General features: G+C 42.4%; 2 protein-coding genes across 11 annotated transcripts in view; both read left to right on the forward strand.

Moving 5' to 3' along the window:
* PRXL2C (peroxiredoxin like 2C) overlaps positions 1–12854 on the forward strand; it is a 58052-nt gene that overhangs the window by 29389 nt on the left and 15809 nt on the right. Inside the window, exon 8 of one of the 5 annotated variants that reach the window (XR_007146098.1) lies at positions 7501–7694. Coding sequence is in view for 3 of the 5 variants with exons in the window: in XM_047829093.1 (XP_047685049.1) it covers positions 7501–7515 (15 nt within the window). In the remaining 2 variants the exon portion in view is untranslated. Of the gene's footprint in view, positions 1–7500; positions 8697–12854 lie in introns of those variants that run through there. The other 4 variants (XM_047829103.1, XM_047829093.1, XM_047829099.1 and 1 more) reach the window with 4 other exon arrangements.
* CDC14B (cell division cycle 14B) overlaps positions 10582–12854 on the forward strand; it is a 120592-nt gene continuing 118319 nt past the window's right edge. For 4 of the 6 annotated variants that reach the window (XR_007146097.1, XM_047829085.1, XM_047829083.1 and 1 more), the window contains exon 1: positions 10584–10860. Coding sequence is in view for 5 of the 6 variants with exons in the window: in XM_047829085.1 (XP_047685041.1) it covers positions 10701–10860 (160 nt within the window). In the remaining variant the exon portion in view is untranslated. Of the gene's footprint in view, positions 10861–12854 lie in introns of all 6 variants that reach the window. The other 2 variants (XM_047829081.1, XM_047829084.1) reach the window with 2 other exon arrangements.

A 12854-nucleotide genomic window follows, 5' to 3' on the forward strand; every position in this document is an offset into this window, starting at 1 on the left:
CTCAGGTCATGATCTCACGGGTCAGTAGGTTTGAGCCTTGCGTCAGGCTCTGTGCTGACAGCTCAGAGCCTGGAGCCTGTTTCAGATTCTGTGTCTCCCTCTTTCTCTGACCCTCCCCTGTTCATGCTCTCTCTCTCTCTCTCTGTCTGTCTCAAAAATAAATAAACGTTAAAAAAAATTTAAAAAAATCAAAATAAACAAACAAACAAAATCCAAACCTATAGATCTATGTGTTTACTCTTTTCTGCCCTCCCTACTCCTATGGAAAACAGTGTGTGAGAGGGAGAACCAAGACTAGGCTAGGACCTCCTCATAGACAGGAAAATTTGTAGCAAAAAGACAGAAAAATCACCCAATATATTGGAATTGGTAGCCACTTCTCTTCCAAAGTCTTTGCAGGGAATACTCTCCCAGTCACAACAGGAGATAGAGAATAAATTGCTTTTACACTTTTACAGCTACAGAAGTGACTTGAAATTGATGCCTTTAATTTACTTCTAACTGTGTGGATAAGGGCAGAGTCAGACAAAGGATGTCTTTCTTGTCCTGCAACAATTGGAAAGATAAATGTGTGTAGTGAAGGTGAAGGAGGCTATTAGCTGCTTCACATTACCTGATTATCTCTGCTGATTCCTACCTGAAGCACACTCTGTCCTACCGCTACCAAGCCCCCCTGGGAGGAGGCCTGGTGGGGTGCAGCCAGGAGAAAGGGCCAAACTCAGGGACAGCTTGGGTCTGCGAATTCTGTATCCTAGTTATGTCTGAGGAAGAGGACCAAGACCTGAGCCAGCAGAGCCGATCCCTTTCAGTCACGTTGGGTGGGAGGGAAGGTTCAGAAACTTGAGGTATAGTGCCAAAGGGATGTCAGAGGTGGAGAGCAGCAAGCAGGGGCAAGGGAAGGGTGGCAGATGGATTGGAATGGCATGGGGGATTGTCTGGACACGGGCTTGACACAGGGAATCATGCTTATGATTGCATGGATGGTATTTCTATAAGGATCATTGATTCTGTATCTTGTTTTGAGTGGTGGTTATACAGGGGTATATAATTTTATTATTTTTATTTTTATTTTTATTTATTTATTTATTTAAAAAAATTTTTTTAACGTTTATTTATTTTTGAGACAGAGAGTGACAGAGCATGAACGGGGGAGGGTCAGAGAGAGGGAGACACAGAATCTGAAACAGGCTCCAGGCTCTGAGCTGTCAGCACAGAGCCCGACGCGGGGCTTGAACTCACGGACCGCGAGATCATGACCTGAGCTGAAGTCGGCCGCTTAACCGACTGAGCCACCCAGGTGCCCCAGGGGTATATAATTTTAAAACTCACTGAACTAACATCCAGATCTTTGCTTCTATAACATGTTTATTATATTTCAAATTTTTAAAAGCCCATTGGAAATAAATACAGCAGGAAATTACTATAGCTGAAATCACAATCTTATGGTGCCCCCAGAGCTTACTGTGAACATAAGGTTAATAAATCTTCATAAGAGCCTCCTTTACACTTACAAAAATGAGGTGATGAGAGACTGCACTGCCCAAAACTCAAGACTAAAATAAAGAAAAGAGTTTAATTTCAAAGTTCTGTTGGGCCTTGGTGGAAATGAAAGTGTCCCAGATGTAGTGGCTTCTGCTTTGGTCAGACAGTAATAGGTATAATTTCTTTTGCCCCAGTAGGCCTCTGGGCCTTGTAAGAAGCCAGGAGGAGGAACTGAAATTAGTCTGGACAGTAATTTAAAATACTATCTCCCTTGTGAACAAAAGAAGCTGGAAGTGTATGTTTAACGAAAAAAAGTTTGCATTCCTATGGATTAGGCTGTACCTTCTCCTAGTAACAGTGGTAAAATACAGGAACAATACACAAAATCATGCTCATAATAAATGTGTCATGGTTTATTTACTGAAGGACTTAAATAAATTCAAAGACATATACATATATATATATACACACACATATATACATACATATATATACATATATACATGTATATATATATATATTTAAGTTTTAATTTATTTAAGTAATCTCTATACCCCATGTGGGACTTGAACTCATGACGCTAAGATGAAGAGTCGCACACTCTTCCCACTGGGCCAGCCAGGTATTCTTATACCTTTTCCTTTAATTACAGAAAATCAGTATTTTAAGAAATTCCTATTTAAAAATTCAATATTTAAATATATCAATTTTCTTCAAGTTAATCTAGAAATTGAATACTATCCCAGACAAAATCACAGAAAGAATTTTATTTTATTTTATTTATTTATTTATTTTTTTCTGAAATTTATTGACAAATTGGTTTCCATACAACACCCAGTGCTCATCCCAAAAGGTGCCCTCCTCAATACCCATCACCCACCCTCTCCTCCCTCCCACCCGAAAGAATTTTAAAATATGTAAGAATATAGGGGTACATGGCTGGCTCAGTCAGTAGAGCATGGTAAAGATTACTTAAAAATAAAATCTTGAAAATATAGAGAATATAGAGAAAAAATTGGCTTTGGTTATGAAAAATTTTAAACATAAGAAAGTAGAAATACAACGAAAAAAGAAATAACCATTACCTGGATTAAATAATTCTTAACATTCTACCATAGTTGTTTTATAGGTAAATACATAGGTAAATGGATAGATAGAATGAGATAAAGAGTATATACTTACTGAACCATTTTACTTTTATTTACTTTTAAAAATTGTTTATTTTGAGTGAGAGAGAGAGAGAGAGAGAGAGAGAGAGAGAGAGAGAGAGAGAGAATGCACAAGTGGGAGGTTGGGAGGGAGACAGAATCCCAAGGAGGTGCTGTGCAGCAAGCACACAGTCTGATGTGGGGCTTGACCAAATGAACCACGAGATCGCGACCTGAGCTGAAATCAAGAGTGGGATGCTCAGCTGACTGAGCTACCCAGGTGCCTCCTTACTAGACCATTTTAAAGCTTTATACTCAAATACTTTATCCATAATTCTTCAGTTATCAGTTGACTTGAGCTGCTATAACAAAGTATTATAGATTGGGTGGTTTTTTGAGTTTTTTTTTTAAAGATTTTATTTTTAAGTAATCATCCAATGTGGGGCTCAAACTTACAACCCTGAGATCAAGAGTCACATGCTCTACTGACTGAGACCACCAGGCACCCCGAGACTGGGTGGTTTAAACAACAGACATTTATTTTTCACAATTCTGGAGCCTGGAAAGTCTAAGATCAAGGCGCTGGCTGATTTGGTTCCTTGTGAGGACTCTGTTTCCTGGCTTGCAGATGGCCACCTTCCAACTGTGTCCTCATATGGTGCACAGAGAGCCATCTCTTTTCTACTTCTTATATGAGTGATAATCAAAATATGAAGGCCACACCCTCTTGACCTTATCTAAACCTAATTATCTCCCAAAGGCCCCATCCCCAAAGACCATCACATTAGAGGTTAGGGCTTCAATATATAAATTGGGCTGGGAAGGGGTGGGGCACGATTCAGTCCACAGTACTAGAATAAGTCCATTCTTCTACATCATTGCATTATTATCATACCCCAAACATTTAACAATATTTCCTTAATATCACCTAATGCCCAGTCCATATTCAAATATCACCAGTTATCCAAAACATGTCATTTATAGCTGGTTTGTTCAGACCAGACACTATGCATTGCATTTGGTTTTATGGCTCTTAAGGTTCTTTTCATTTACCACACATCTTCTCATCCACTTGACCTCAGTTTTTTTCCCATGACATTTACCTGTTTAAGAGACAGACTTTGTAGAAAGTCTCACATGTTACACTGTTTTCTTAGAAGTCATTTAATTTGTTCCCTCCTCCCCCTTATATGTCCTGTAAGCTGAACTCAGATCTCAAGACTTGATTGGATTCAGGGTAACTACTTTTCTCCTATTTTATTGCTGATGCTGTGTTCATCAAGAAGCACACAATCTCAGGGCGCCTGGGTGGCTCAGTTGGTCAAGCATCTATCTGACTCTAGGTGTTGGCTTGGGTCATGATCTCAGTGCTGACAGCACAGAGCCTGCTTGGGATTTTCTCTCTCCTTCTCTCTCTGCCCTTCCCCACTCTCTGTGTGTGCCTATGCATGTGTGTGCGTGCTCTCTCTCTCAAATAAAAAAAGAAAGGAGACTAGAATCAGGCCATAGTATATATGAGAACTGTAAATATTTATGGGTAGCATTTCAAATTAATGGGAAAAAGATGTGCTATGTGATAAAAAAGTGTTGGGAAAGAATAGATCCCTACTTTATCCTATATCCTCCAAATAAATTCCAGGTGGATTAAAGAGCTAAATATAGTAACATCTCTAAAAGAAATAGAAAATAAAGAATACTTTAAAAATATTGGGACACAAAAAATAAGGTACAATACTTAGAAACCTTAAAAAAAGGACTGGTAAGGGGCACCTGGCTGGTTCAGCGGAGCATGCAACTCTTGATCTTGGGGTCATGAGATCGAATACCATGTTGGTGGAGAGATTACTTAAATGACAAAATCTTAAAAAAAAAAAGGACTGGTAAAATTGATCAGACATTAAAACACATACAACTTGTGCAGCAACATGAACAGAGCAATATGACAAAGATTAAGTAATATCAGTAAGACTGAAGAGCTGATATCTATAATATATAATCAACTCTTACCAATCTAAAAGAAAATGAAAACAAATGGAGACATGAGCAAACAACATGAATAAGAAATTCTTAGAAAATATACTGAGCACTTTATAATATGTTCAGCTTTACTAGTGATGAGAGAAATGCAGTGAAAATTACAGTAAGCTGTTACTTTTTATTCTCAAACTTAAAAATATTGATTATATCTAGTGATCTCAAGGATGTGCAGAAAAAAGTACTCTAAAATATTATTGGTGTCTATCAAAATTTAAAAGGTGGTCACTCTTCGATTCATCCACCTCCTGTGGATATACATATGTTAGGATATTCAATGCAGAGCTGTTTGTAATAATACCCCCCACTACAACCTAAGTGTCCATCCATAGGAAAATAAATTATGGAAAACATACAAGGGAAATCTATGCAGCCATTAGAGTCAATGGAGTTGGCTATAGAGACAAGGAAAATGTTCAGGATGCAGTATTAAGTAAAAAAGAAAAAAAAACAGTTTATAGAACAATATGCACACTATGAAACAATTTATTAAAAATTCTTTCAAATCTAAATACAGACTATTAAAGGTGTAGGGTAGGATTGGGGTATAAGGGTGAAGAAGAATTTTATATATACAACTATGTATGTATTTCTGCTTATTTACGTTTTTTAAAAATACAATAACATGTACATGCATTATTTGCTCATTTGGGATAAAAACAAAGAAAAAGAAAAATACCTCAAGAATCTTTGAGGTAAAAAGACCCTATCACAAAGTAAGACCCAGATTTTAGAAGCCACTGGTGAGGATGAGCATGTATATTCATTTCATCCTGGGAGAAACATTTAGCCAAGGAGAGCATGGATGTGCTGATCTTCATGCATTCTTTTCCATTTCTCTCAAGATTACTAAATTCTACTCCACTGATACATTAAACATCTGACAGTCTGTCAAATGCATGCTAGCATTTTTCAAAAGGTAAAGTGAGAGAGAGAATGAGTTGGGTACTGCTCAGTCAGTGCCCTAGGCACAGGCCTAGTCTTTGGGGTAAAAGCATCCTTAGTCGTTCTCTGATCTCAAGACTCAATATAACCAGAATTCTCACCATTCTCTAGCCTCTTCCACGCCAGCATGACATTATTATTATTGTTGTCGCTGTTGTTATTGTGTGGGAGGAAGTGTACATAATAAAAAAACAAATTAACATCAGGAATATTGTTTTAAAAATCTGTATTGGTAGCATGTGGTCTGAGGTCCCCAAATTTAATAAAAATGTATGACATTTATACAACTTTACAGGTTATTTCAAAACCTACCTGCAAGGAAAGATCCCTCCAAACTCTGTCCTCAACCTGTGAAGAATGGTGTTGGCCCCAAGAAAGAGCCCTGGGTTTTCAAACCAAACTCACTGCAGGACCTGGGATAACTGCTTTGCCCTGTCAAATGAGGGATTCCTCACCCACAAAATAAAAACAATAATATCTAACAGGGCATCTAAACCCCTAGCACTGTGTCCAGAATGTGGTAGTAGCTTTCTAAATATTCATTTTTTCCCCTTTTTACAATTCTAAGAGATTTTCAGTCTCAGGGTCAGGAATATGGAGGATTTCAGATTAATGCTGAGATTACCAAAATATCCAATGAAATAAAATCAACTTTTTTTTTTTTAAGATTTTATTTTAGGGGCACCTGAGTGGTTCATTCGGTTAAATGTCTGATTCTTGGTTTCAGCTCAGGTCATGATCTCACAGTTGGTAGGATCAAGCCCCCACACTGTGCTCTATGCTGACAGCATGAAGCCTGCTTGGGATTCTCTCTCTCTCCCTTTCTCTCTCTGCCCCTCCCCTGCTCATGCTCTCTGTCTTTCAAAAATAAATAAATTAAAAAAAACATTTTATTTTTAAATTTTATTTATTTTTAAGATTTTATTTTTAAGTGATCTCTACACCCAACATGTGGATTGAATTTACAACCCCAAGATCAAGAATCGCATGCTCTATGGACTCAGTCAGGTGCCACTAAACCAGTCTTTTTAAATATGCTAGTGAAGACTTCAGTGTCTATTTTCCCATATACCTGCCACCTAAACCCTTTAGCTTTATGGAAATTTGACCTTAAAGAAAATTACTTATCTTCACATAATTAAAGCTGTAATTCACTTATTATTTGAAATTGAAACTTACTGTCATTTGAAAAAAAGTTTTTTTTTTTTTAGGATTTTACTTTTAGTGGTACCTAGGTGGCTCAGTCATTGAGGGACTCACTCTTGGTTTTGGCTTGGGTCGTGATTCAGTTTGTGGGATTGAGCCCTGCGCTGGGCTCTATGCTGACAGCACCGAGCCTGCTTCTGATTCTCTCTCTCTCCTTCTCTGCACCTCCCTGGCTCTCTCTCAAAATAAATAAACTTTTTAAAAAAAAAAATTTTTTTTTTTAACATTTATTTATTTTTGAGACAGAGAGAGACAGAGCATGAACGGGGGAGGGGCAAAGAGAGAGGGAGACACAGAATTGGAAGCAGGCTCCAGGCTCTGAGCCATCAGCCCAGAGCCCGACGCGGGGCTCGAACTCATGGACTGCGAGATCGTGACCTGAGCTGAAGTCGGACGCCCAACCGACTGAGCCACCCAGGTGCCCCGAAATAAACATTTTTTTAAAAATATTTATTTTTAAGTGCTCTCTACATCCAACATGGAACTCCAATTTACAACCCTGAAATCAAAGGTCACATCATGCTCTAGGGACTGACACAGCCAGGTCTTCTGTCCTTTGACATTGTAATGTAATGTATCTATGGACCAGTTTCTACTAATTTTAGGGTAAGATTTCAAATTTTCAGAGTATGACTTAACTAAAATATACATCTAAAAAAATCTTCTATAATTGTATTCTTTTCAGGGTGAATCTACCTAGGACAAAGGAATATTTTGGAGAACTTCTTCCCTAGTTCTTTTGCTTTTCACTGTGCTGCCCATAATGCTGAAGATTATAACCAGATGCATCTGTTTTCTAAGCTCAGACAAGTCAAGGAAAGACAACTGGAATCTTGAAGAATGTTTCAGTATCCACTCCAGCCCTGCACTGTCACTTCTGTGGGTTCCCATGTCCTCACTGTGAAATGGCAGCCTTGGACCAAATATTGTCTAAAGTGCTTTCAAGCTCTAAAATTTTATGATCAATGGTCAAACAGTGAACAATAAACTAACCAATCAACCAAGCAAACTGAACTACATTTCTTATGGCCAATTTCTCAGAGCTTAGAGATTAGCTTATTAAATGTCAGTAAGAGTCAAATTACTCAAGAGAAGTGCCACACATGAAAACAAATATCGTAGAAAGGCCACTTTTCTGTCACTACCTAAACATGACCTAAAAAGAAAATATAAACAGGGTTTAAAATTTCGATGTGTGAGAGCAAGGTTAAGTGTCAGACTTTGCCTCAGGTCAAGAAAGAGAGACAACCCCACAGTTTGCAAGAGTTGGTGAGTTTGAGCCCTGAATCGGGCTCTGTGCTTATAGCTCAGAACCTGCAGCCTACTTTGGATTTTGTATCCTCCCCTCTCTCTGGCCCTACCCCGCTTGTGCTCTCTCTCAAAAATAAATAAACGTTAAAAAAATAAAATAATTTCAGTGTGTGTACTTAGTGTATGGATTTCCTATTCCTAAGAATGTGAGACATTTCTGCAAATTTACAAACTGTAATTATATACTTTCTTAACAATGTTATACTAACAAAAGCATAAAATTCTGTTTGTAAAATGTGAAAATGCTTAAACAGTGTAATTATCTGTACTTATATTTTCCCTCATTTATTGGAATCATATGCATTTTGTTAGAATTTCCAGTCTAAACACTAAATTTGTAGTTGAAAGAAAATGAACTGATGTAAGTGAACTTCCTGGCACTTCAGTCTTAGTTTGACATTTAGATAAGCCACCCTCAAATAAATAGAATGTCATAGGGTACTTGAATTTCTTTAATTCTAGGGAGCCAAGAAAACAACTCCCATGTAGTATCTACCTGTTCAAAACAAGACCTACTTGGATGTTAACTAGACTTGCTGTGGTGATTATTTTGCACTATATACAAATATCAAATCCTTATGTTGTACACCTGAAACTAATGTAACGTTATATGTCAATTATACCTCAATAAACAAAAGAAAAGACTCTAGCAAAATCTCAGATAATCTGGGAAAAGGTGGCCTTTCCACTACTTTCCTAAGGCCAGTAAGGCCTCCTTTTTCTACTCAAAGTAGAGGACCTGGGAGGATAGGTCTCTGCTTAACGTGGACTCATTTGCATAGCATTCTAGAAGCTTCCAAGTCTTTTGCTTTATTGCTGCCCCTGCAGACAAACAGGTGGACCATTTTTAATTTAAGGCCTTCACTGAGCTCCTTAGGGGAAACAGGGAGGAAAGAACATGATTACTAAGCTTCTGGTCTAAGTGGCTGATCTGTAGTTCCAGACTGTTCAGCTGAGTCAGTGATGCAGAACCATCTTTTTCCCCAGCCCCCTTTCCTCCTTAATTAGCAGTGCTAAAGGGTGAAGGCCTTCAACAATAGAAGTCAAATAGCCCCTCTGGGAGGTACTCCATCAAAATTTGCATTTCTAAGACGCTTCTAGGGGGATTGACTAAAATTCATCTTCCTCTTCTAGAGGCTGGCAGTAATTGCAGAACTGCAGGATAAAACGTTAAAATGTTGGTGAAAAATTAAGAATCGCTTGCAAGATGTAAAACTCGGGGCTATGAAAATTTAAGACTGCCCTCCAATCTATTCACCTTCTTAGATGTTACCATGGAAATTTGTTTAAAGTCCCACCAAAACGAGTTTTGGTTAAGTTTCAGAAATACCAGGCATTATTTTAACCCAGAAGAAAGAGAGACAACCCCACAGTTTGCAAGATGAAAGCTCAAGGATTAAATTCGCCACTTGCTTCATTCAATACTTCAATCATTTTATCTGTCAACACCTTAGGTAAGAAAAACTCAGCAACTGTGTGTAAAATTACTGAGTTAAATGGGGGTACTGGACTCCGAGAAGACTAACTAGGAGGCAAACCCTACCGTAGATCGTGTTTCCACGGTAGGTTTATCGACTCCTTCAGAAGTCTAGCTTAGTCTTTTTGAATGCTGGGCACAACATATGTCGATAAAGAGTATGGGTGATTTAAATAGTTCTTAAGTTGTGAAACCAGCTTTACCTTAGAGCGGCGGACAATTTTATCAGTCCATACTCTTTTTCCAAGCCAGCAGCCAGGGCAAGAGTCCTTTTCACTTGGCGCAATTACAGGGAAAACCCAGAAATACTTAAAAAAAATATATATACATGCCAAAGAACTGGAGTTTAGTTACTAGGGTGGGGCTGTGTAAAGCTTTGGTGACTCATTAAAGGAAGTTGGCGACCTCGGGTCTTGGCACTGGAAGAACGCAGAAGAAACAAAAGTTGGGGGTAGGCGGAGGGTCGCGAGCACACTTTTATGTTTGATTGGCGGAACCACTCAGACTTTTCTTTATGGCGTCACCGGGTACCTGCCTGTAGAAAGGCCCCGTCCGCGTGACGTCACGTCTCACTGACCAATGAAAAGCCCCAGTCTGCGGGCCCCGAGGAGGGTTGTGGGCCCTTTTTTGTGAATGAAGCTCCACGGAACAGCCCTCCTGGGGTCCCCGGGAACCGCAGCCCGCTGTGCTCCCGCGCCTCAGCAGCAGCGTCCGCGGCCGCGGTGGGCGCGCGCGGTTACCCCGGGCAGCCCCAGCCGCCGGCGGCAGCACCGTCGCCTCAGCCGCGCCAGCGGGCTGCGGGCACCTGGGGGCGGGCTGGGGGGCGCCGGCGGCGGCAGGAGGCGCTGTAGCCAGGGCTGCGGCGCGGGTCCCGCGGCGGCCGCAGGAGGGAGCGGGGCAGGCGCGGTGGGCCCGGCCCCTTCTCCGCCTCCTGCGCGGCCGCCTCCCGCCGGGCTCGACCGGCGCCCGCCGTCCCTGCAGCGCCGCTCCGCGCCCGCCGCCCCGAGCGCCCGCGCGCGGGGCTGGCGGGGGCCTCGGCGGGCGAGCGGACGCTCGGGGCCATGGTCGTGGCCCCCTGACGGGCCGCGGCCGCCTCCATGAAGCGGAAGAGCGAGCGGCGGCCGAGCTGGGCCGCCGCGCCCCCCTGCTCGCGGCGTTGCTCGGCGTCCTCGCATGGAGTGAAGAAGAGCCGCAGCTCCACGTCGCAGGAACTGCACCGCTTGGACCAGCAGGACGACCTGTACCTGGACATCACCGGTGAGCCGGCGAGCGAGCGCGTGGCGGGGCGCCCCAGACACGCGGCACCCCGCGCGGGGGTCTTAGCCCACCCACCCAGTCTGTGGAGGCGCCTCCCGGGGCCCAACTGACGTGCCTCCACCCCCACTCCCATAAAAGCCCTGTCGACCACACCCCCTTCAGCAGCCGGGCTCCTTGGGAGCGCCCCCCTACCCGACTTTCCATCTGCGTGTGTTGCGAGCTGTAACTTTATCCGTTTTGCACTCCTACCCCAGCGAGATGGGCCGAGGGTCACCTTTCTAAATTGCTGGCGTCAGCTCGGCGCCTCGGGCTTTTTCTAAGTTCGGGTTGATAGCACCTCCCGGGGCTGCAAGCTCGGTTGGCCCTCCCAGGAGTCTGAACCTCTGAATCACCCCAGAGGATTCCCCGAGCGCGCGGAACGCGCCGGCACGGGAGCAGCTGCCTTGTTTGCTTGGCGTTCGCCCAACCTCGGCTGCTCTGGAAGAAATGGAGTCCCGCCTCGTGCGGCGTTCCCACGTCCGCGCTCGGGTCCGCACGGCCCGCGCCCCCTCCCTGGCGTGCAAGCGAGCACTCCCGGCCCTCCTGGGGCTAGCTCCCCTCTCGTGCCTCTACTAGCATTGTGTCACGTTGAAGGCTTGGGAGCCGAATGCCCAGAGTTGTCACTTGAGAAATCGCAGCCAGCCAGAGGAGGTAGAAAAGCAGACCTTTCGTAGCTGTTTTATTATTAGTGCTGATGCTACAATTCTTGAAGACTAATACATCCAATTTGGTAGCTGTTGGGTTTGCCAGGATTGACACTAAAGCGTGTGAAGGCATCACATGTGATGATGTATGTGCAAAACGCTTTGTAAACAGCATAGCGGTCTACAATTTTGAGGCAGTTTGCAGTCTGTTTTCTGTGGCGCGGAATGTGTAAGGCTTGGCATGTGGAATTTTTAAAAAACTGTTTCCCGCCCTGAGTCTTTGATAAACCAGGTGAGCCGGACAGGGCAGAATATTAATTTAGAAAGTGTTCAGACAAACATAAATTTAGTAGACATTGATTTCTAGATTGATGGACAGTTGTAAACTGAAGGTCCGTTTTAAACAAAGCTGCGAGTACAGGGGAAGGTTTCTCGGCGCCTGATCGGTGGCCTTTGGAAACCATGGCGGGAGGAGCAAGGGGTCGCCTTAAGCTCTGTCCCCGGCTGACACCTGCCCGGGTCCACCGTAGCATGTAGCACTGTTGGAGGTGAAGCCAGTTTGCTGAGGCTGAAACCAGGTCCCACCTGGCTGTACACTCCCCGAGAGATAGCCCCGCCGAGGAGGGCTAGGGGTGGGGGAAGACACCACATATTCCTTGTGCCTTTGTTATTTATTTATACCTCTTCAAAGGAACTTTGCTTAATAGCATTTAATTTTAGGGCAAGTAACGCACTCTTCATTCTGAAGGTGCTCAGGAGTTTCTAGTGAAAAGCTGGTTGCAGCCACCGGCTCTTGTTCCCCAGAGGCAACGGCAGTTCCTAGTTTCCTGTGAATCCTTCCAGAAATAGACTATGCGTGCATACACCTATATATTCTTAATCAGACACAAGCGTGATAGCATACATATTGTTTTGCAGTTTTTTCTTTACAGTATTTCTTAGCAGAACAATTATTCTGTACATGCAAACCTGCATTTGATTTTAATTACTGCCAAAGTAGACCAAGTTTTAAAAAATAAAGCCATAAAGTATATGTAGATTTAAAAATATATCTCTTCAAAGATTTTATTTTTTAAAAGTAATCTCTACACCCAAAATGGAGCCGGAACTCACATCCCCCAGTTCAAGAGTCTTGTGCTGTATCCTCTGAGCCAGACAGGTGCCCCTAAGAGTGTGTGTGTGTGTGTGTGTGTGTGTGTGTGTGTGTGTGTATACACACACACATAGATATTTATATGTTTTAGTTGTTTAGACAGCTCCTTATTTTATTTATTGTATTTTTTAAAATGTTTATTCTTGAGGGAGAGAGAC

The sequence above is a fragment of the Prionailurus viverrinus genome, chromosome D4, assembly GCF_022837055.1.
Source record: "Prionailurus viverrinus isolate Anna chromosome D4, UM_Priviv_1.0, whole genome shotgun sequence".
NCBI lineage: Eukaryota > Metazoa > Chordata > Mammalia > Carnivora > Felidae > Prionailurus > Prionailurus viverrinus.